Source organism: Cervus canadensis, chromosome 13 (assembly GCF_019320065.1).
Source record: "Cervus canadensis isolate Bull #8, Minnesota chromosome 13, ASM1932006v1, whole genome shotgun sequence".
NCBI classification, from domain to species: Eukaryota; Metazoa; Chordata; class Mammalia; order Artiodactyla; family Cervidae; genus Cervus; species Cervus canadensis.
The window spans coordinates 42273343-42297988 of NC_057398.1; the positions used below are offsets into that span (position 1 = coordinate 42273343).

The 24646-nt window shown below is 37.6% G+C and overlaps 2 protein-coding genes across 2 annotated transcripts in view; one reads left to right on the forward strand and one right to left on the reverse strand.

Annotated features, from left to right (window-relative positions):
- CCDC181 (coiled-coil domain containing 181) overlaps nucleotides 1–10486 on the forward strand; it is a 38242-nt gene extending 27756 nt beyond the window's left edge. The window contains exon 7 of the mRNA XM_043485564.1: nucleotides 10364–10486. The gene's annotated coding sequence lies outside the window, so the exon portion shown is untranslated. The remainder of the gene's footprint in view (nucleotides 1–10363) is intronic.
- Nucleotides 445–24570, reverse strand: BLZF1 (basic leucine zipper nuclear factor 1). The gene is made up of 7 exons (XM_043485567.1): nucleotides 24225–24570; nucleotides 23299–23375; nucleotides 12330–12769; nucleotides 10416–10615; nucleotides 7721–7849; nucleotides 5762–5981; nucleotides 445–1792 (listed from the first exon to the last, which is right to left on the reverse strand). Exons 2-7 carry the CDS (start codon nucleotides 23327–23329, stop codon nucleotides 1607–1609), a joined length of 1206 nt encoding a protein of 401 aa, XP_043341502.1. The 5' UTR covers nucleotides 23330–23375; nucleotides 24225–24570; the 3' UTR covers nucleotides 445–1606.
- Nucleotides 24571–24646: the final 76 nt, after the last annotated feature.

The following is a 24646-nucleotide window of genomic DNA, read 5'->3' on the forward strand; positions in this document are numbered from 1 at the left end:
CATTTGTATATCTCTTTTGGAGAAATGTCTATTACTTTGCCCATTTTTTTTAAACTGGATTTGTTTTTTTCGGTTGTTGATTTGCAGCCCTTCATTTAGTCTCATCAGTAGACCCTTAATACATGACTTGTGAATATTTTCCTTCATTTTGCAGGATCCCTTTTCATTTTGTTGAGTGTTTCTTTTGCTATGCAGAAAGTTTTTAATTTTGATGAGGTTTAATTCATCCGTTTTTTTCTTTTGTTGCCTGTACTTCTGGTGTCATAGCCAAGAAATCATTGCCAAATCCACTGTCATGAAGCTTTTCCTCTATGTTTTTGTCTAAGTTTTATGCTCTGTAAACTTAAAAGAAAGACTGAAGAATAAGTTGTAAATAGTATAAGCTAGATGAAGACTTGAATTGAAGCACATCATTCTGGAGGGGAAAAAAGTCAATATTTAAACTAAAGCAGGTAAAGAAATTTATTGCCACCCACTTGAAACTACAACTCAGATGAATCAGACCAAAAAAAAAAAAAATCATTAAGTTGACATTAAAATATATTGTTACTTGATCAGATTTGTCTTTTGAGGATTTCTTGACTGATAGGTAAAGAAACCAATTAGGGTAATTTGTTATAAACATTTTTGTGGACATTTTTATAGGCCTCTAAAAAGGTGTTTTATGATGGCCCATCATAAATAAATAATAACACGTTACATAATAAAAATCAATTGATGAATTGCATTTTTGAGCTTGAGTGATGTTCTCCAAAGATCTTACTTTCTCTGCCATATTTCATAAGTATCAAATTGGATATTCCTATTGTGCTGCAATTGCCAAACTGAGCTCAATAGTTAAGTTTCTTCTGTAGATCAGTTAAATCCATTTAAAATACAGAATCCCCTGCATAAAACCAAAATAAGAACAACGATTTTGCTCAAGCATTTGTTAATGTGGCTGTAAAATATTTAAATTTTTTTTTTAACATTTAGCATTTATTTTTAAAATAGTTCCTCCACCTATGTTATTTCTGTAAGACTCTTTTGTACTCTTCTCCAAAATCACCAAAAAGAGAAAGGACTCCTACCCCATTCCCTCCCCAACCCTTGCAGCTACTTTTGTGTTAGAGTGAGGGTCAGAAAACTTTTTCTCTAAAGAGTCAGATAATAAATATTTTAGGTTTTGCTAATTATATAAACCCTGTTGTATCTACTCAATTCTGCTGCTGTAGCAGAACCACAGACAACAGTAAATGAATGGGTATGGCTGCATATGACCCAAGGCTATAGTCTGCCAATCTTATGTAAAATATATAGCAAGATAAATAATAAATTAGGGCCTGAAAGAAAGGTATAGAATCTAGTCCTTTAGGAAAACCATCCTAACATGCCTGGAAAGTATTGTCTACTTATATATATCTACACAGTTTCATTTTTTTTCTTTACCCTGAGGTATTTATTAAAGGGTAATCTGGAGTCCAGTACATGAAACATCTTTGGGGATATATATTATTTAAATAGAAAGTGATAATACTTCTAGCATCCAAAGACCCCCAGCTCCCAAATAATAATGACTCTTGGGTAAAAAGCAAGTGCCTGTAGTGTGCCTCCACCATATTGATTGTTAAAGCGCAATAAGTTCTCCCTGGCAGTGATTGCAGCAATTGAAAGTTATATTTTCATATCTTGTATAGGGATGAAATCGTCCAATATTTTTCTTTGTAGCAAGTAAGGTGGCTGGTGAAGACTCAGAAAATGGATTATCAGGTGAGCTTTCTGTACATGTAACTGGATCCAAAATGCGTAGAACCTAAGGAAAATAAAAGGTAATGTCACATACACAGCAGTGACTACAAAAGTCCTTGGCTTACTAATATGTAACTACTCATACGTTCTATTTCATTAATATGTAACTACCATAAAAAGTAAGATCTGAATGATGAATTTGACTCGAGAACTTATGCTTTTTCTCAAAAGCTCTAAATTTAACAATGACGTCTAGTTGTTATATTACCTAGGTTACCAATTTTTAAAAATAAAGAAATGCTCTCATGCATATTGATGAAAATATATGAAAACATAGAAGAAAATAAATTGATACAGTTATATCAATTTTACCATAAGTAATACCCATCTTTATCCTTAATCAAAATATACTTATTACCTTTCTCCTTCAGGCCTTCATTGAACTGTTTTGAAACTGGAATTCTACCTTTATTCTTCCATTGAAATGTATTTCAAAGTTTGTGATCATTTATTTGTCAAATCAATGGCTTTTCATTTCTTTTTTTTCTAATTTACATGCAATATTTTATGCTAACAATCATGTTTTTGTTTCTTGGATTCATGAACATCATACACTCTCAATTCTTCTGCTCTGAATTTTCTATTCCATTTCATTTTCTGAGACCCACAACTGGAGGAAATCTTGGTTTGAAAAAATTCTCTGGTTAAGGGCAAAGATAACATGGCTGGCTCATAGCTCCTGTTTCTCATTTTCATATTCTCCTAACCATCATCATGGGGCTTCCCTGGTGGCCTAGCAGTAAAGAATCTGCCTATAATGCAGGAGATGTGGGTTTAATCCCTGGGTCAGGAAGATCCCCTAAAGAAGGAAATGGCAACCAACTCCAGTATTCTTGCCTGGGAAATCTCATGGACAGAGGAGCCTTGGGAGCTACAGTCCACAGGGTCGCAAAAGAGTTGAACATAACTTAGCAACTAAACAATGACAACCATCATGATATGATGAGTATGAGTTACTGTGCAAAGGAGACTGGCTGCGGAATTAGAAAGGAACTGGGAAAAGCAGTGAGGAAAGGAGCTTTCTCTTCTAGGTAAGACTTATTCAAAACAGCTTTCAGAAATGGCTCAAGATGTCTGTTTCCCTAGCTCTCATATTGTCCAATAGGATTTTTTCCTTCTAAGTTACCAATGTACCCAAGGAGCCACAGCTAATTAAAAAATGTCCTGGCATCATTTAAGAACTACCATTCCATTTCCATACCTCTGTTTTTCTACAGGATTATTGCTTCTTCAATTTAGTTTTTGATATTCTTCTGTTTTTATGGAGCTTGGTTAGATGCTAAAGGACAGAGATAAAGGGCTTATCTTAAAGCTGCTTATAAACTGAGAAGGGGAAATAAGAAAGGTACCCCTATTCTCTATATTTGTAAGTACCTTATGTGTCTTTAGAGAGAAACAAAATGCCAAATGAATACATTAAAGGAGACTGAGATACCAAGAGAATAAAAGGTTTCCAAATTTTAGCCTGAAAGTGATAAAGATTTTAAGCTGGGTGCCTTTCAGAGATATCACTCTGTACAAAGCTGGTGGATGAGAGAAGGGGTGGGAACCAAAGCAGACAATGGGAATAAGAGAGAAAGGGAGTTTAATGCAATAATTCAGCTAAGAAAGGTTGATCTTGAAGCAATGTGGCTGAAGGGTCTAAGAGACACTGAGGAAGGAGGACTGTCAGTTTTGTTCCCTGAGACAATGTGGTGGATGAAGGACTGGAAGGAGTGGATGTAAACCAAGACCAAGCCCTGAGGCTACCCATCATTGTATGGTGAAACAGAATGGTCAGAGAAAAGAGAAAAGTCCAGAGGGTGTAAGGTTACATCAGCCATGGGAAGAGAGTGTTTCAAAATATCAGAAGCAGTTAATTATACCAGACGCTACTGGCAGCAACGGAGTGGGAAGGAACACAATCCAACCCCCCTCCACACCCCCCAACCCCCCGCTAAAAAAGAATAGAAAAGGAGAAACAATTTTGGATAATGTTCAGTTTCAGGGACTAATTCATTCAGTAAATAGCTGAACACCTACTATGTATAAAGGATTATGCCAGACTTGAGGAAACACAATGCCTATCTTTAAAGAGCTTACAGTTTGGGAGGCAGACACTCAAACTGCAATGTAACATGATAAAGAGCTATACTAAATTTATGTACAAGATGAAATGGAAGCCTAGAGGAAGGAAAATCTAGGTTTGCCTGAAGGAATCAGGGAAGGCTGATTCTTAAAAGCAGTGCAGTGGTTGGGCAAGTAGAGAGATTGTTGGGAGGCCATCTAGGCAGAGGGAAAGTATGTACAGAGGCATGAGATACAGTGGCCCGTCTGTGGAATGAAAGTGGTTAACACAGCTGGGATGTGAAGTGCAGGGGGTGGGCACACCTGGGAAATGAACCAAGGGAAGGGGAGCTGGAATAATGATTGATGAAAGGCCTTCTATACAATATGAAATAATGCAGATTGAGTAATGAGGGAGATTGGGAGTCCTCTGAACACGAGTACCAAGATGATGGGATTGACGTTTTTGAAATAACACTCTGGCAGCAGAGGATGGCCTGGAGGTAAGTAAAAAAGCAAGGGAGGGATACTGGTTAGGAGACTATGCTACAGTCTAGCCTGGCAATCAGGTGTCTAAACTTGGGAGAGGCAACAAATTAGAAGAAACTGACAGGACTCATAAAAGCAACAGGTTTAGGGGATGAAGGATATAATAATAAAAATGATAGCCACTATTTATTGAGAAATTACTGTACCTATATGGGAAATGGCTACAGGCTTTATATGTATTATTTTATGGAATCTTCAAAACATCCAATGTAATGGGTACAATTCGCTAAGCTAGGAAATACAGGAGAAGAAACAGGTATTTTTCTTTTAGTTTTTTTTCCCCTCTAGAATGGGAATACAAATACAAAAGCAAGAGGTTGTTCTATTTTTAGCTGTCTATGGGACGAGCTGATGGAGATGTCCAGCTGGGTATGTGTCTTATTCTAGAAAAAAAAGTCTCAGCTGAAGAAGTCACAAGCATAAAGCTATGGGGATTAGCTAATGATAGTCCCGAGATGATACAGGAAGTTAGCTACGTGAGTAAAGGCTCAAGAGTGGGCACAGGAAGAGGATTCCCCTCCCCCCACCAAATACTGAGAACGAACAGTCACAGCAGTAGCAAAGAGTTGGGAGAGTATGACAGCTTCAGAAACTGAGGGAGTTGAAATAAAATGTGACAAAGTACTTAAATATTCATGGCCTTTATGAGAGTCCTTTTTGAGGACAGTGGAGCTGGAAGTCTACCGAGAAAAGCAATGGCAGGAGTTGAGGAAGGGAAGTACGTAAGTAGAAATAAATATGAACTGCTTGTTCCAGATTCTTGGTTGTGAAGGGAAGGTGATAAGACCGTATGTAGAGAACTTAAGATAGAGGGAAGAGTCTTCTTTTTAGATGGAAGACACTTGGACATGTTCTTAAACCAAAAGGAAAGAGTCAACAGAAGTACCTGTTAGTGGGAGGTGGGATAAGCCTGGGGGAATATGCTATGCTTTGGAGAGGCAAAGAGACACCTTTTCCAGTAACAGAAATATATGTAAGGATGGAGGCCACATAAGCTAGGCTTCGAGATACCAAGCTGGGACCTGGAGGGAGTTTTCTGCCTCTACCCTCTTTTTCTTCTGTGAATGAGGAACCAACGTCATCTACTGAATCTGAGGTACGAGTTGTATAGAAACCAATAGGGCAAGCAGCTGAACTAAGACAGGAATGGCCATCTTTAAAAACAATTACACTTTTTTCTCCTCAAAAGTATAGTAATAGAGTTTGAGAAAATTAAGCTCAGAGGATGAAATAATTTTCTCCAAGGTCACTAGCTCATTAGCATGAGAATCAAGTTTGATTCCATATTTCCTAACTCCCAGTGCCAAGCACTTTTCCTTATAACATGTAAGAGGACAGTCTTAGAGGTTTTACAGATCACGAAAGAGAAATATTTTACCGTTTCAGCCATTTTTTCTGCTGGAGTACTGCAGAATTCAACTGTTGATGGAACCTTTTTTTGACCATTTGTGCCAACATTTCCCAGAAGATGAGAATTGACTGCTTTTGCCAACTTGTGATTTGTTAATGCTAGTTCTGCTGTGCTGTGAGGTTGCCCGCTAGGGTAGTAAGTTTGCTCCCTTCCCCACTGCAGAGAGACCAAGAGCTCCTCCAGCAACCTGCAGCAACACACAGCACTGAACATTAGTAAGAGGGTAAAATATAAACATCAAGAATGCTGAGAAACATGTTTCTGAAATCATATACTTTCTTTCTCCTCTTTCTCTCAAGAGTTCAATAAACCAGGAAGTCTGGTAAAATAAGTCAGATTACAGAAAGCACTTAAACTGATTTTACGGTTATCTGGAAATCAACAAACAGTACCTTTTTGGTTCTCTTATTTTAGTACAGGTAAAATATAATATACTCAGGTAGTATTATAGAACTACTTATTTAATTTGTGCATTTATTGAGATGCTTATATGGTATGTGTGTATATATATGTGTGTATGCATATGTGTGTGTGTATATATATATATGTGTTATGTGTGTGCATATATATATATATATATATTTATAAAATAATTTTTTGGTATTTTATTGGTTGATTTTTAAATGATAAACCAACCTATAATTCTTGGGGTAAAACCTCCATGGCCATGATGTATAAAGCTTTTTATATATTGTTGGATTTGAATCACTAAAATTCTATTAAGGATTTTTGCATCTATATTCATTATAGATAGATATTGGCCTGCAGTTTTCTTGTAATGCCTCTGTATAGTTTTGGTATCAAGATGATGTTGGCCTCATAAAATAAGGTAGAACTGTTCTTTTATTTTCTAGTAAAGTTTGTATAAATTTGGTTTTATTTCTTCCTTAGATGTTTGTTAGTATTTACCAGTTGATCCATGTAGGACTGGAATTTCCTTTATTAGAAGATTTTTAACTACAAAGTAAATTGCTTTAATAGGTCAGGGCTATTCAGGTTATCTGTTCTTGAGTGTTCTCTTAGTCTGTCTTTTAAGTAGATTGTCTATGTAAGCTGTTGAACTGATTGGAAAAGAGTTGTTCATAACATCCCCTATTATCTTATGACTACAGACTCTGTAGTGTACCCCTTTCCTTCTTATGCTGTGCATCTTTATTTTTTTTCCCCTGATTATACTGCCTGGAGGTTTTGTAAATTTATCCTTTCAAAGAACCAGTGTTTGGTTTTCTATTTCATTTATTTCTGCTCTCATCTTTTCTTTCCTTCTGCTTAATTTACTCTTTGTACTTCTTAAAAAGGAAGCTTAGTTTATTGATGAGCCCTTTCTTTCCTTTTCTACAATAAGCATTTAAAGCTATAGCTTTATTAATTCCCTCTAAACACTGCTTTAGTTGCCTCCCACAAAATCTGATATTTTGATATATTTGTGTTTTCATTCTTCTAATGTCCCCTATAATTTTCTCTTGACTTTTACTTATTTAATTTGTAAGAAATCAATTATATAAAAGTATAAAGTTTTTTTAAGGAAGACTTTCAATTTTGACAGTCCTGGTGCATATGGACATGAAAGTAAGCTCTCATACTGTAGAACAGTTCTCAAAAAGATCTCCCTCCAAAGTAAAGACCAGTACACTTTTTGGCTTCTACCAAAATCTATACAAAACTGCTAAAACTGTAACCAAAAACTACTTTTAAATGCAAAAATTTTTTCCATTATAGATATAACTAATCTCTCCCCCACTAAGAATATAAGAACATGTCTTCTGTTTTTTTCATTCTTCCTCCTTTCCCTGGGCTGCTATTTTAAAATGCTACTCAAAGTATATGCTCAGTGAGTTAATAAATGTAGAAATATGAAAGAACTATAACAATAACAAAAATTGCAGGAGAAAGTAGAAGGGCTCAGAATGTAAACAAGTGCCATACTTCTGCGTAGCAATCATTTCCTGACGAAACTGTTCCCGTTCACTCAGGAGATCTTGTATAGCGCTCTGTGCATCACGGTTCTGACGCTGCAGAACTGCTCTGGAGTTGGTTAACTCATCTGCCATAACCCTGGAAAAGATCAAAATCTTACATATAGATTCTCAGGCAGTGTTAAAAAGTTAATATACCTACCTCTGTCACTGTCATTTTTAAAAACTTAGAAAAAAGATTTAACACTGTCAAATTACTTCTCAGTTTTTAAACCTTCACTTCAGTTCAGTCAGTTTAGTCACTCAGTTGTGTTCGACTCTGTGACCCCATGAACGGCAGCATGCCAGGCCTCCCTGTCCATCACCAACTCCTGGAGTTCACCCAAACCCATGTCCATTGAGTCGGTGATGCTATTCAACCATCTCATCCTCTGTTGTCCCCTTCTCCTCCTGCCCTCAATCTTTCCCAGCATCAGGGTCTTTTCCAATGAGTCAGCTCTTCGCATCAGATGGTCAAAGTATTAGAGTTTCAGCTTCAGCATCAGTCCTTCCAATGAACACCTAGGACTGATCTCCTTTAGGATGGACTGGTTGGATCTCCTTGCAGCCCAAGAGACTCTCAAGAGTCTTCTCCAACACGACAGTTCATAACATTTAAAATGTTTATGAGCTTAGACCTCATTAAAGGGACTCAATTAAAATATCTGTTTACAAAATGACAAAGAAAACAGTGTTTTAACTTTCCTGTATAGTGACTTTGGAATGTACTTCAGTCTCACTCTAGATTAATCAAGTTTTAGAAGAAAAATAACATTCAGCTCAGTTCAGTCACTCAGTTGTGTCCGACTCCTTGCGACCCCATGAACCACAGCATGCCAGGCCTCCCTGTCATTGTTCTCAAATAGAGAAAATTTTAGAGAAAAACAAAAGTTATTTTTCTACCACTCATCACCTTTTTGCCATTAGAAAAACATTAAATATAGAGAGGTTTGTATAAAAGGAAAACGAAGTCTTCTTGTCCAGCAGCCTGGCCCCTCCTCTTATAATCAGTAATCAATAAAGTAACCAATACATTTTTCTAGAAAAAAATAACTTATACATACATAAGCATAAAAGTATGTATAAAAATAAATATATTAATTTTATTTACAAAAAGGAATTATTTAATACAAACTTCTCTGTAGTTCACTTTTTCACCTAATAATTTACCTTGATGATTTTTTTCATATTAGCATACACAGAGCCATTTCATTCCCTTTTTTGTTTAAAAAAAAAAAAAAGCTTCATGTTTTCTGATTGGATGTAGCAAAATGTATTTAACAATTCTCCAGTGATAGAATTGAAGCGAAATTTTAAAGTATTTTTATTCAGTTGAAAAATCTTACACCTAAAATTAAAGTCTCAGACCACAGTAACCACTGAATTCCTTAAAATGAAAACAGTTCTGACGTTAAAAGATTAAATCAACTAAAATATCAATAAAGTTTGGTTTCACTATTATTGCCCCCAAAGTATTACTATTAACATTGATCAGAATGTTTAATAAGTTACATATTGTAGTAATCTGTAAAATGCATGATTTACTTCTTAAGCTGTTCAGTAAAAATTAGCTTATTCATTCTAAGCCAATAAACAGTAAATTCATTTCTCCAAATACATCCTTTATTAGTACAATTAGAAAACAAATTAAGGATTTTAACAGAGTAATCAATTATTAGAAAGTATCACTGATATTAAGACATGAAGAAATAATTTTCTAAAAATATATTCATTACAATCAGTGGTTCTTAAGGTACAGCCTGGAAACCTTTGGTGTTTGTGAGAAACCTCCAGATGATGTTATTAATCAATGCTATTAAACATATGTGAAGCACTGAGCTAAATGCTGAAAATACACCAGACGGATAACACCCAGATTCTGTTCTCCAGTAACTCAAAGTCGGAAGGAGGGGATGAATAGAAAATCGTAACATATAAGAGACCTTCCCAACTACCAGTGTGTTCATGGGCCTGAGGTTCTCACCTCTACTGGAGAGGTAGCCTCGTCCAGTACACCATGCAGATTATTATCGCTTTCTATTTGTGCATGGAGAGAAAAGGTTGGGAAGCTCTATAATGATGTAGTTAAATGAGCAATGAGAACAGAGTCTGAGAGACAAAATAAGACATTATGGAGTGGCAATGATAATGTGAGTTTTTAGAGAGGACGTGGGGAAAAATCTTCTTTTAAAAATTTAAATATTTATTAGCTGTCTGAGTTTAGTTTTGTTTTGATCTTAAACATTGTAGTCAGAGTGATTTCCACTACAGAAGAGTAACTCAGAATTCTGGAATGAGGGAGTAGCTTTATGCTAGCACTTTTCCATTTAGGCAGATTACATCCAGAGGAGAGCGAGTCCATCTCTTAAATCATGTATGAGTTAATTTGACAATCTCAGTCAGAAATTTTCACACTACAATCCAGGTTTTTTTTTTTTTTTGCATTAGAAGTGTCAACAAATCTGACAGAGCAAAAAGTAGGAAATGAATTACTATTTATTGTATGACCCATCCGGAGAAGGGAGAGTCTACCTCTTAAATAATGTATGAGGTAATCTGACAATCTCAGTCAGAAATTTTCACACTACAATCCATTTTTTTCTTTTTGCATTAGGAGGGTCAACAAATCTGGCAGAGCAAAAACTAGGAAATAAAATAGAAAATACCTGCTTGCGAGGAATTTACTTCGCCACACATCACATTGTATCGACATCCGTTCTAACTGTTCGGAAAGCTGAGCGATATTTCGACCCAGGGCTTCATTTTCTAAAATAAGCTGATTTTTCTCACGGGCTACACGTTCAAAGTGATACTGAAGGTCATCCCCAACAGAAGCCACCAGCAGCTTTTTTAACTCACGATTGACCTGGAAGAAATCATGACCAATACAAGCTCAAAGTAATACCAGTGAGTTCAATGTAGCAAAATGAACAGAAGAGAAACTGCTTCATGTAATTTGGACCTCCATTACTACAAGTACATATCAAAAAGTGATATCAAAAAGTTAAGTTTCATAATATATACATACGATGTGTATATCTCTATTAGTCTATAGTCCATGTGGTTATTGAGCCTCTTAAGAGTACAAATCATTATCATAAAAATTACAAACTGTCTCTTGTCAACATTTAAAGGCAAAAAATTAAAAACTGAACCAATAAATTTTGCTAAAAAGTATGACAGTGTTCTATAAATCTTTTTCAACATTTAAAAATTGGTTTCTTTGTGCCATAGGATTTTTAAGAATTTAAGCAAAGAAAGCAATTCAAGATGTCTATAATCATGTTCTTCACATTGTTATAAAAAATGAAACAAAATTAAAACAAATGTCCAATAAAAGGTACTGGTATATGGTATAGTCACTGAAAAACACTGTTGCTATTAATAATGATATTTTAATAGACATGGAAAAATATTATCTTGAGACATGGGAAAATATTAACTAAAAAAAGTAAATTACAAGGCAAAAATGAACTCAATATGTATAATTATGCATTTATAGCTGGATGGTATTTATAGGTGATACTATTTTCATTGTTTTTTCTGTATTTTCCAAGATGTTTACAAATAAATATGTACTAGTTTTGTAATTTCAAATTAGTTATTTAAAATATATTATTAAATACATTAGAAACAATATTTGGATAAGAATCAGTAACCATGGTGTCACTTATAAAGACTAACATCTAGTAGAAAGATGTATAATCTAACAAAGTGGGCAGTGGTAAGGCAATATTTACTAAGATGTAAAGATTAAAGACTATGAACTTTTTTTTAATAGCCTTTAACTACATTTTAGCAAATATTGCCTTACCACTCCTCACTTTGTTTCTCTGTTAGTCACCTGATGTGAAGAGTCAACTCATTGGAAAACACCCTGATGCTGGGAAAGATTGAGGGCAGGAGGAGAAGGGGGTGACAGAGGAAGAGATGGTTGGATGGCATCACCAACTCAATGGACATGAGTTTGAGTAAACTCCGGGAGACAGTGAAGGACAGGGAAGCCTGGAGTGTTGCAGTTCATGGGGTTGCAAAGAGTTGGACATAGCTTAGTGACTGAACAACAAAAGTTTAAAGAAAGTAAATCAAGCAATATAGGTAATTTCCAATTTACAATGAAGATACCAATACTTATTCCACAATCTTCTTTATTCTAATTATCATCTATACATAGAAAAAATACTTGGAATTTATGGATTCTTAAAGCAAGGATTACTATCTAGTCAATTTGGTTAATCTCTGGCCTGTGAGTTCTTAGCTGTAACCTCCTTAATAACTTATAGGTGGTCTTGTACAACGTCCAAAGTACCTCACATTGTCCAAAGTACCTTACAGGTCATCTTCAACCATGTTTAGAATATAAGTTCCCAACATAAACTAATTCTAGTAGAGGCACTAAGAGAATGAGAAATTTAAGAGGAAGCTTTTTGGAGTAATGTCAAGTTATAATGAATGACATTCTAAGAGAAATATATTTTATTCTATATTTATAACATTGTGTATGTGCATTCTAACATGCAGGCTTCGAAGGCCCAGGTGTTAAGAGCCATTGTCATTAAAGCTATTAAGGCTGTTCTTACCTCTGACTGTACTCTGAGCTGGTTTGAAAGGCCTTCTTTGTCCTGTAGCAACCTCCTTTCAGAGTTCTTGAGCTTTTCCAATGTATTCTTCACCTCGGACAGTTCTTTTCTGGGTTCTATGACTCCCTCTGGCTGGCCAAGGAGTTCTCCTTTGTGCTGTCCCAGAGACTTAACCTTTGCATTTTTGTAGGGGATATTATGGGTTATAGCAGCTTTGGGAACTAATATTCTTACAGCTTCGACTTCCACGGCTTTTTCAGTCAGAATCTTCCCTAGCTGAAGAACTCCTGGGCTCTCTGATGGGACTGCTTTCTTTCGTGGACTCTGAAGGCTGTGATGTGTTATAGGTTGGATTCCAGGAGTAACTTCAATAGATTTAGGTGGCTCCTCAGTTTCCATTCCATCTCCCGCTCCTCGGATTGGGGATGGAGTAAGGATGACTGTAGGATGGAAAACAAAACAAGCTATTTGCTGTAAAGAAATGCCAGGAAAATGCCAAGATATACTTTACCCTACATTCAGAATTCCTGGCATTGAAAAAAAAAAGAAAAACTTTAGAATAAAAATTAAATTTCAAAACAATCCTGTGTCAACAAAGAATGAACGAAGTCTCATAGGTTCAAACCTTCCTTAAGTAAATGGTTTCTCTCTTGGTAGGAACTGCAAGAGATTTGGAATCAAGGTATTTGGTTTCCACTTCTACTTCCTAGTATGCTGTGCTGTGCTGTCGATTCAGTCGTGTCCAACTCTTTGCGACCCTGTGGACTATAGCCCGCCACACTCCTCTGTCCATGGGATTCTCCAGGCAAGAATACTGGAGTGGGCTGCCATGCCCTCCTCCAGGGGATCTTCCTGACCCAGGGATCGAACCCATGTTTCCTGTGTCTCCTGCATCGCAGGCAGATTCTTTACTGCTGAGCCACTGGGAAAGCCCACTTCCTAGTATAATCCTAGGTAAATAATGTAACTCTCTATGAATCTCAAGTTCCTAATCTGAAAAGTGGAGACAGTAACAAATATGTAATAAATATGCTACAAGGTTGTGGTAAGAAAGACTGTAGTAAGATCAAATGTCTGGCACACTGTGGACACTCAATAATCTTAGTTAAATATAAAAATAAATGTAGGCTATGTATATACCTATTTGAAAGTGTTTATCTCAGAACAGACTCACCTGTTTGTGAACTCTTAGCAAAGAATGCTTCACAAACTATCCACCTGGACTACTCTCATAGGCCTCTAATCAGGCGTCTGTTTCTGCTATTTATTCTTTTAGATGGCTTCTTCCACCACTTACTCTGATTCTAACTTATCCCTTTAAGAAGCCAGCTTAAACTCTACTCTGCATTAACGTTTCCCAACTTTTAGCCTACACTCTGAATGCCTACGCTACTTACTATCTCAACACTCAGTGTGAATCTTAATCATGATCCATAACTATCATTTATGGGTTTTATTATATGCTAAATCTCACTTTCCCAATAAATCTGATAAACACTCTGTGGCCAGGCACCAGGCCCTAAACAAATGGAAGGAGCAGGACATTATAGAAACGCCATGGACTCTGGGATTCGCCAGAGCTGGTTCTTAGTCCCATTTCCACCACTGCTTCCTGTATGATCCTGTACAAAACCCTGCAAATTATCTGAGCTTCAGTTTTAGCCTCCATGAAATAGATTTAACAATACATCTATGGTTACCTGTGTCTTCAACGAAAGAATGGTAAGTAACAAATAACCAACATTTATAAAGACTTAGCACATGCCAAACACTATTCTAAATACTTTGCATTAAGTAATTTATTCTTAAAATCTCCCTTTGAGGTAGGTGTAATTAGCTCTCCTTTACAGATGAAGAAAATGAGGCACAAAGAGGTCCAGGAACTTGCCCACAGTCACACCACCCAGCTAGTAAGTAGAGGATATTGTTGTCATTGTTATTCAGTCGCTCAGTCATGTCTGATTCTTTGTGACCCCATGGACTGCAGCATGCCAGGCTTCCCTGTCCTTCACTATCTCCTGGAGTTTGCTCAAACTCATGTCCATTCAGTCAGTGATGCTATCCAACCATCTCATCCTCTGCTGCCCTCTTCTCCTTTTGCCTTCAGTCCTTCCCAGCATCAGGGTCTTTTCCAAGTAGACAATGCAGAATTTAATTATAGGTAGCCTGGTCCCAAAAATTAGGGCCTTGACTACTGTACACACTGCCCCTTCAAGTGTAGAAATGTCTTGCACAGAAGTAAATGCAGATAAATGATAGCTCCCATCCCCCTTCCTCTGAAACACTTAATACAATCATGTACATGTCTACTAATTTGCTCAATTGAAATAAATTATCTCCCTGCATATAAGTCAAACCTGACTGCTGCTGCTGCTGCTAAGTTGCTTCAGTCGTGTCCGACTCTGTGCGACCCCATAGACGGCAGCCCACCAGGCTCCCCGTCCCTGGGATTCTCCAGGCAAGAACACTGGAGTGGGTTGCCATTTCCTCTCCAATGCATGAAAGTGAAAAGTGAAAGTGAAGTCGCTCAGTCATGTCCAACTCTTTGTGACCCCATGCACTGTAGCCTACCGGCCCCTCTGTCCATGGGATTTTCCAGGCAGGAGTACTGGAGTGGGTTGCCATGTCCTTCTCCAAAACCTGACTAGTCATCCTTAGTTCAGATAACCTTTGGAAGGCAGCTATGCTCATTACTATACTACCATTGCTCCAGTCAAAGAACAAATAGTTTGTTTCTTTTCTGTTTTACTTTATCTAAAATTAAGCAGTGTAAGAAGTTTCACGGAGTCACCTTTCTCTAAGAAAGGGCTAATTTCACTAATTGATTCAAGAAAATAAGTGGTTTAGAGCTTAGAAAGAATTGAGGATCTGTGAGGATAGGAAATGTTGGAAGCCTCGAAGAGATGGCTGGAATGACACCTAACTGACATGGAATTCCTGAATTAGTAAATTCACTACATTCCTGTGAGCAACAAGTGAGATTCCTTGCCATTTTACAAGTCCAGAATACATTTTAGAAAATGGAGGCCAAAACCTAGGAATGGTAATGACAATTAGCTTTTATTCACTTTACTATGTGCCAAGAACTCAGTTCTACTAAGTCCTTCAGATGCATCAGTATCATTTTGGTTTTACAAGTCTCATGACTTAGCACAACAGTACCCATTTTGCAGACAGAAACAGAACCAACGAAAGGTTAAATAGCTTGTCTAAATCATCAGTGTCAAACTAGGATTTCAGTCCAAATATGAATTCAGAGCTAAGATGTTAATTGGTCTGGGAAAGTGTATTAGTCCCTTGGTCATGTCCAACTCTGTGATCCCATGGACTGTACCTCACTAGGCTCCTCTGTCCATGAAATTCTCAAGGCAAGAATACTGGAGTGAGTAGCCATTCCCTTCTCCAGAGGATCTTCCGGACCCAGGGATTGAACCTGGGTATCCTGCATTGCAGGCAGATTTTTGGGTCTTCCCACAAACCAAAACTATTGCACCTTATCAGCCTAAACTCTCTTAACAGCCCTATTAGGTTGCAAAAGCCCACAGAATTTATATAACAGTTATAGCAAGCTTAAAAAAAAACTGCAGATCTTATCTGCATTGGACCCTTGAATGATTTCCCATCACTCTCATAATAAAAACCAAGATCCTCACCATGGCCTACCTGGCCCTCGGTGATCTAGTCCCCTGGCACATCTCCTGGGTCTCAACTTTATGCTGTTCACTCCCTCAGATCCTAAGTTCCAGCCTTATTTGTTTTCTTTTAGTGTCTCAATAGGAGCAGACACCTTCCTCTTCCTCTGCAAACATTTCTTATTGGAATATTCTTCCTAACTTCCTCCTCCCTACTGACCTTTCAAATCTCAGTTCAAACTTTCTGAAGGGAAGCCTTTCTCTAGTCTTCCAAGATTATATGCTTCTACAGCAAAGACCATGCCTTTCTTTTTACCATTTATCAAAACAGTTAACTGACGCTTTGTTCAGTGTAATTAGAAATACACTGTTTGTGCCTTCCACTGGGATGTAAGTTCCATGAGGGTCGGGACTATGTGCCTTGTGTTTACTGTTGTATTCTTGGTAAAATGCCTTATACCTAAGACTATCTGAGGAACAATTAATGCATGGTAACAAGGGGAAAAGGATGAGCACATGTAATAGTGGTGATAATGATAAACTTCAGAGTTTATCATTAAGGGGAGAGAAAGCTAATTAATATGATAAAACATAATTCTGCTTTTTATTCTCTTACGCTAAAGTACTACAAAGTTATATCACCATACTCCAGAACTATTTTTTCATTTAACAGATTTTTGTAGAGTTTTTTGTAAGTATGTAGTAATGGACAGGGAATCCCAAGTTATGTTCATTAGACAAGAGGTAGAATGACATCTGAGCTATAATTAAGGTGTTCTATTTAATAAAATATTTTATAGTAGAATAAAGTATTTGTCATTTCTGTATTAAGTGTTAACTAAGACACTTGGACTTTAGGACTGATTCTACTTTCAAAAAGATGAAAAAAGGAATACTTCAGAAAGCGAAAGGGTTTTGTAGTTAATTCATGCACATTAGCATGGAGGACAATTCCCAAAAATGAACTTTTTTAAAAATAAAGGTCTATTCCCATGCTCTCAAAATCTGGTTTTAAGTTTGTCTAAGTGTACCTAATGCAAATTTAATCTTGCCACTCAGACATTCCGGCATTTAAGAAGTAACGTAGAACCACAAATTAACTACAGATTAATAATTTAAAAGACCACAAAAAGACACACTAGAGCTATACCATTCAGGCCCACTGAACCTGAAGAAATAAAATTAAATATGATTTTTAAGTAAGTCATAACATTGTTGAGTTGGAATTTTAGGTACTGAAGATTCAAGAACAAACCATAAAATGGTTAATACTAAATTTAAAAGGCAAAGAAACATTAATGGGTACTTAATAGAAATCTCTTTTCAAACAAAATCTGTTATAAAACTCCAGTCAAGAAATTAATCACCTTTGTTCAAACTCAGTTTACACTTAACTTTGTTGAAACTGTTCTACTTACTCAAGCATTTTCGGGAACCAAAGCTGTACTGTGTATCACCTGGCCGCTCCCTCTTTGTAACATCTATACTTCCAGCTAATGTGCACAGGCAAGGAGATGGGTTGGGAGCCAAGGCTTTATGTTTTCTCACCTGGTAACTTACTTTCATAGTTCTGTTTTTCTGTGACACACATAGAAGTCTTTATTACATATGCACTAGGCCCAACCCGGGGCATATTCAAGAGCAATTACCTTTGGCCTGGTGGCCGGACAATGACCTTCTGTACAAGCTCTGTAATATGAGCAATGTTTGAGTAAAATATCAACCCCTTTCCATTCTTTGAAGGGAACCAACAAAACAATCCTTCAATTATTCATCAATATTAATTTCTACTTGTGATCACTTATCAAAGAATGAAAACATATCTAAGGTTTACAGCTCATTCTTTCTGCCTTTCTCCCACATTGGTAACATGCAGGAAAAGAACAAATATTCTACAGTAGGGGTTGGCAAATTTTTTCCATAGAGGGCCAGATAATAAATATTTTAGGGTTTGTGGACCATGAGGCAAAATTAAGGATATTATATAGGCATTTATATATGAAGAGAAAAAACAAAATTTTAACGATGAAGTTCAAATTATAATAACAATAAAAGTGGGTTTTTTTTTTTTGTAATATAGATCTAATAATGAAAAGAACAGTTCTTTTTATTTGGGATGTGTGTTTGCAAGCATGCTCAGTCATGTCCAACTCTTCGCAGCCCCATGGACTGTAGCCATCAGGCTCCTCTGCCCATGGTATTTTCCAGGCAAGAATACTGGAATGTGCCATGCCCTACTCTAGGGCATCTCCCCAACCTAGGGATCGAACCCTCAGCTCTGGCATCTCCTGCACTGGCAGGCATCTGGGAAGCCCTTTTATTTGGGATAACAGTTGGCTTAAGTGGGATTCAAAGTTACTGTTCCCTATTATCAAACTGATTGCAAATATTCTCAGAAGGCCTAAGAGCCCTAATTTGCCAACACTTGCTCTAAAATACTGAGGCAAATTTGCTGTAGCAGAAACTAGTTGAGACACCCACATTATTATGTTATAGTCTTTATTCTTTCTGTCCATTCAACCTGTCTCCTACAGATGTTTTGTTCTCTCTCTCTTTCTTGCCTAATTGCACCCTGAGAATGATTGCCCTCTCACTAAAGTTGTACTAAGCACATGATGTCTAGAAAGCATCTGATGTCAAGAAAATGCTCCTGTCCTTTGTGAGCATTCTTCATTCCAGAAAGGAGGTCATACAACGATAACCTTGAGGACCATCAGAATCAGTTCTAGAACCACCTGACGCCAGCCCTAATGATCTTAATTAATGTCTCCAGGAGGAAAGAAGAATGTAAGAGGACATCAGCCCTGATCCTTATCTACAGCCCTATTTTCCACTCTGAAACTGTAAGACCCCTTGCCATCCTTCAGGAAAGGGACAGTCTAGACAGCGTTAGCCTGCTGTGGCCCCCTTTGCCTGGCAAAGTACTGGGTTGCCCAAAAGGCCCCTTGGGTTCTGTAACATCTTATGGGAAAACCCAAATGAACCTCTTGGCCAACCCAATAACAAAGCTACTCTTTGCTCCTCCTCCAAAGCTCTGTCTTCACATTTCTATTCGGCACCAGTGAACAGAGGCCAAGTTTTCAGCAACAAAAGAACATCACTTTATAGTTTGTTATTAAAAAGACATTTCTCCTTTTTTCATAAAATTGTAAATCTTTGAAGACAGATACTCAAAGTCAGCCGGATCGTTATAGGGGAAAGAACACTGGACTCTGAGTCAAAACTTAAGTCTCTACTGCCACTTATTATATGACCTTGGGCAAACCATTTAACTTGCACACGCCCCCACCCCCCCACCCAGGCCCCCCACAACCCCTATATCCTACAGTGCTTTCAGAATAATGCAAACACAAGAGTATTTTTCTCCCATAGATGAAATTGCTGAGAGATCCTTAGGGAAGGGACTGCCTTCTAATGTTTGTATCGTCAGCTTACCTTAAAGGTATTTGGTGCAGAAAAGGTGAATACGTGTTTTGAAGTTCATCAATGTTAACATTAACACATCACCTAGAAGATTTCATTTCAACATCCAATAATTATTTAAAAATTGCTGAGTTTTTTCCCACTACACAAAATCAGTAATTACTCATTTATAATCTGACAAACTTTTCAGATCATACACAGTTCAGCTATAAAACAGTTATTAGGGATCATCACTTGGTGATTTTAAATTAATATTCTTTTAAATGTCACCAATATCACCTAATAAAGTTTGGTTACCATTTAATTAGAAAAATATACTATAGGCAGTGAATTTAAGAGTTAGGCCCACACGTACTGACATGGAATCCAACCATTCCTTTTGTCACAGGCCCCACAAATAAAGAGTTTCCTGGTCAAATAAGTGTGGGCAGTGCTGCATACTATATCTCTTTGGAGTTGCACAATGTACATTAGTATATTAAAGGCTCTGAGGGGTCCTATAGTATAATTTCTCCTCTAATCCAGCATTTCCCAAATTTATCTACCCATGAAGTCCTTTTTCACCTAATAATTATTATTCTACAGACCTAGACTTAAAAGTTAGACTACTTATGGAATTAAAGGTATCTGAACATCTCAGACCTTCCTATTTGAAGGTCAGACTAAACTGTCTGACTTTAATCCCTTTACTTTCAATTTCAACTTTGCTCTCTGAAAAAGTTTTGAATTCGAATTCTAATTTTCTAGCTGTTCCTATTTACTGCATGTTTCTCTTTCAATAACAGCCCTAGCAGCAAGGACACATCCCTCTCAAGATGGCTACTGCTCAAATGTCCGCTGAGAGGAAGTTCTGTCTCCTTAAGCCAATCCTGCTCCTCTTCTGAGGCAGTTACAGGAAACGCAAGCAACCAACAAACGTTAACCATGATAAGTAAGTTCACCCTTTCTCAGGCCACGTGATACAAGTAACTCTTCTTCACTAACAGTCATCATGATATTACATAGGATTAGGACTAATAGCTGAATTATCTACTTCACTGTAAAATTAAGATCAACTGAAACAATGTATGTGAAAGTGCTTTATAACTCTAACCTTCATTACAAACAAGTAACAACAAATAATAATTTTAATTTCACAGAGGCCTTGCAATGACTTTTAATTACTAATGATAATGTTGTATGTAACTTTTCTTTTTGCCAAGAATCACGTTAACTGCTTTCATATTAGTTACGATTTAATTGCTCTTTTTCCCATTAATTGCCAGCTTATTACTTTCATTTCAGTTTCTAATTTGCTTACTCTGATACTATAAAAAGCCTCTAGTGACTCTGAAATGCTGTTGCACATAGCTGAATTGATTCAATTAAATATTTATTAGCATGATCTTCACTTCCTAAGCACATTTAAAGCCCCTTTAACAAGTTTGCTGTTGGAGATCTGCTTGCTGCAAAACTGACTTCCAAAGAATAGTTTCTCATCTCACTCCACCCTGCCCCGCCCTCCCCCCCTCCCAAAAAAAAGAAAAGAGTTTCTCCATAACTCACTCCACCCAAGAATAACCTGAAACAAGAGGTGCTCACTTTGGGACATGCTAAGACTTATCTATGTCTAAGTGAAGATAGTAGACAGTAGACTGTAAGGGTCTGAATCACAAGAGAAGAGATCTAAGCTATAGATAGATTTGGAAGTCATAAGTATTAAAGTAATGAAAGTAGAAGAGAAAGAGGGCCCAGAAACATTAATATTTAAAAGATAAACTAAAAGAAGAGGAGGATTAAAAAGAAACTATAGGCCACACCAGGTGGCACAGTGCTAAGAATCTGCCTGTCAAAGCAGGGAACACGGGTTGGATCCCTGGTCTGGGAAGATTCCACACATCCCAGAGCAACTAAGCCTGTGCATCATGGCTACTGGGCCTGTGCTCTGGAGCCGGCATGCCCTAGAACCCACAGGTGGCAACTAGTGAGCCTGAGCACCACAACTCCTGAGGCCTGCGTGCCTGGAACCTATGCTCTACAACAAGAGAAGCCACAGTAATGAGAAGCCCCTGCACTGCAACAAAGAGTAGCCCCTGCTTGCTCCAACTAGAGAAAGCTGATGCAAAGCAACGAAGACCCAACACAGCCAAAAAACAAAACAAAACAAAAAACTATAGCTAGAGCAGTGATGTCCAACAAGACTTCCTACAGTGATGAAAATGTTCTATATCTGCACTTTCTAATACAATAGCCACCAGTCACCGTGACCATTGAGCACTTAAATGTGGCCAATGTGACTGAAAACCTGAAAAAAAATCCGAAAACCTAAAAATTTTTTAATTTTTAAGAAAATATTAATTTAAACTCAAATAGTCACATGTTGCTACTGCGTTGGGCAGTGAAGGGCCACAGAGTAGACGGAAAATAAGATGAACTCATGGAAATCATAGAAAGAATTTCAAACAGTGGGAATGAGTAATAGCATGAAATGCTCTACAAAGGACAAGCAAAGCAGGACTAATAAGTTAACTATTGTAGTTAGCAAGTATTCTGAGTTGAATTGTGTCCCACCCCAAATATTCATAATGTTGTCCATACCTCAGAATGTGACCTTATTTGGAAACAGAGTCTTTGCAGATGTAGTTAGTTAAGATGAGATCATATTGGAGTAGTGTGCATTTCTAATCCAATATGACTGATGTCCTTATAAAAAAGGATAAATTTGGACACAGAGACACACACACACAGGGAAAAGGCCACTGAACAAAAATGTAGAGATCATGGTGCTGTGTCTATAAGAAACGAACTACACGAAATTCCCAGCAGGCCACCAGAAACTAGGAGAGAGGCCTGGAACAGATCCTTCTCTACTGCCTGCAGAGGTAGCATGGCTCTGCCAACACACTCATCTTGGACTTTGTTGTTGATGCTTAGTCACTAAATCATGTCCAACTCTTTGGTGACCCCACAGATTGTAGCCTGTCAGGCTCCTCTGTCCAGGGGATTCTCCAGGAAAGAATATGTGTGAGTTGCCTTTTCCCACTTCAGGGAAATCTTCTCAACCCAGGGATCAAACCTGAGTCTCCTGCACTGGCAGGCAGATTCTCTACCACTGAGCCACCAGAGAAGCCCATGATCTTGGACTGTGCTGTGCTGTGCTTAGTCACTCAGTCGTGTCTGACTCTTTGCAACCCCATGGACTGTAGCCCACCAGGCTCCTCTGTCCATGGGGATTCTCCAGGCAAGAATACTGGAGTGGGTTGCCATGCCCTCCTTCAGGGGATCATCTCAACCTAGGGATTGAACCCAGGTCTCCTGCATTGTGGGCAGATTCTTCACCGTCTGAGCCACCAGGGAAGCATGTAGCCTATCCCTTCTCCAGGGGATCTTCCCAACCCAGGAATCAAACCGAGGTCTCCTGCATTGCAGGAGATTCTTTACCAGCTGAGCTACCAGGGAAGCCCGGATCTTGGACTACTAGACTCCAAAATTGTGAGACAATGAATTTCTGTGGTTTAAGTCACCAGTTTGTGATACTTTCTTTCAGTAGCCCTAACCAATGCAGTAAGAAAAAGGTATTCTATATCTCCCAGTTGTGTGTCTATCTACCTAAATCTTTAAAAAGGCATGCTCTTATTTACTTAAATCTTGATCTTCTAGTGGACAGAGAACATAGCTGTAAAAATTTGCTCTCACTACTGTTTAACACCAGTAGCCATCTAGTAAATATTACCAAACAATGTTAATATTCAGACATATATCTGAAGTGCTGAAGTGTAAACACTGTATTAAAAAACAAACATGAAGAGATAATGAAGCACAGATGATTCCCAAGGGCTCTTTGGGGTTTGGTTCCCTGGCTCAAACATTCCTTCATCTTATCATCATAAATTTCATGTTTTAAAAACAATTATCACAAAAAGAAGAATACTTACCTTTGGTTTCTAAGCTTTCAAGAGTAGTCATTGTTTTTCACCAATGAAAATGTACCCCAAGACTTCTACTGAAAAACCTAAAAATGTATAAAATGAAAGAATTAAAACAGTATCATATAAATATATTCACCAAGTCCCTGTAATTTTAATATTATGATATTCTACTTGCTTCTGAATTTAGTAAACTTGCATTTGGAAGTGCCCCTTAAAGCCCCTTTTCACAAGGTAATATAGTTATGGCTACCAAATATCTTAAAAAAATTAGGGGTAGCTTACTTTCAAATTTCACTGTATACTCTAAATTACCACCAGTAGACTCTAAATTATCAGATGTGTGTCCTTAAATTTAGCTCAGAAATAGTACTGTAGTTAATAAGGGGCTTTTGTATCCCTGATGGACATCAGGAAATTAAAAGCAGTTAAACTAATTAAGTCCTCACGAGACATCACTGACACTATTTTGTTCACTAAATCCTGGAGAAGGGAATGGCAGTATTCTTGCCTGGAGAATTCCATGGACAGAAGAGCCTGCGGGCTATAGTCCATAGGATCGCAAAGAGTTGGACACGACTAACAACTTAGTGTTAGAGCTTAGTGTTAGTGTTAGTTGTTAGAGCTTCTAACACCACCACCACCACCCACTGTTCATTAAATACATCATAGAGGAGCTTCTCTTCAGATGTCTGACAAGCGACAAAAAAAAAAAAAATTCATAACTTAATTTGCACTTCTTGGTAATAAAATTAAAATGGCATAGTATATGCTTTCAGAAATGTATGGATGGCCTTAAAGGCAGTACAAGCCTTTCCGGAACAACTGGCAACCTTTCCCTAAATCCAAAGCGGCTCAACACCAAAACTTCAACTCGTACCGCCGTCCCTTTCCAAAATTCCCTCTTAGTTACACAGGTCCGTTCTGGGACTTACCTCTCAGATTCTTACTCTTCCTATTGCAGCGGGCCTCACTTTACAGAATCTTCGTCCAGATCTCACTGGTTTAACGTCAGGCACTCCTCTAGCATTCTGAAGCCGATCCGCCCAGGCCTTGGTGACATCAATCTTCTGGTTCACAAATAATCACTTCCGATTACTCAGGGTTTCGTTTCCGGAAAATTTTCCAAAAGAAAAATGTCAACTCACTCTGCGATGCATTTAAACTTAAGCAACATAAAACATCTGGTGTAAGACTTCAGTAAGTGGAAACTGGATAAACTCCTATTAAAAAATGTAGATTATTTGGACCTTAGCCACGTAGTAGCTCCAACTTCCGGTCACCTATCAACCAAACGGAAGTGACGATCGGGGAAAGAGGTAGGCAGTGTTCCGTCACCCTAGGCGACGGAGTGAAG

What these genes read in the sequence shown, in the direction of transcription:
- BLZF1 (XM_043485567.1), bottom strand. Translation starts at nt 23,329, where the DNA reads ATGACTACTCTTGAAAGCTTAGAAACCAAAG. An exon ending in TGAAAGCTTAGAAACCAAAG is followed by an intron (nt 12,770 to 23,298) that starts GTAAGTATTCTT and finishes TCCATCCTACAG; the next exon opens with TCATCCTTACTCCATCCCCA. An exon ending in CAGAAAAAATGGCTGAAACG is followed by an intron (nt 1,793 to 5,761) that starts GTAAAATATTTC and finishes TATTTTCCTTAG; the next exon opens with GTTCTACGCATTTTGGATCC.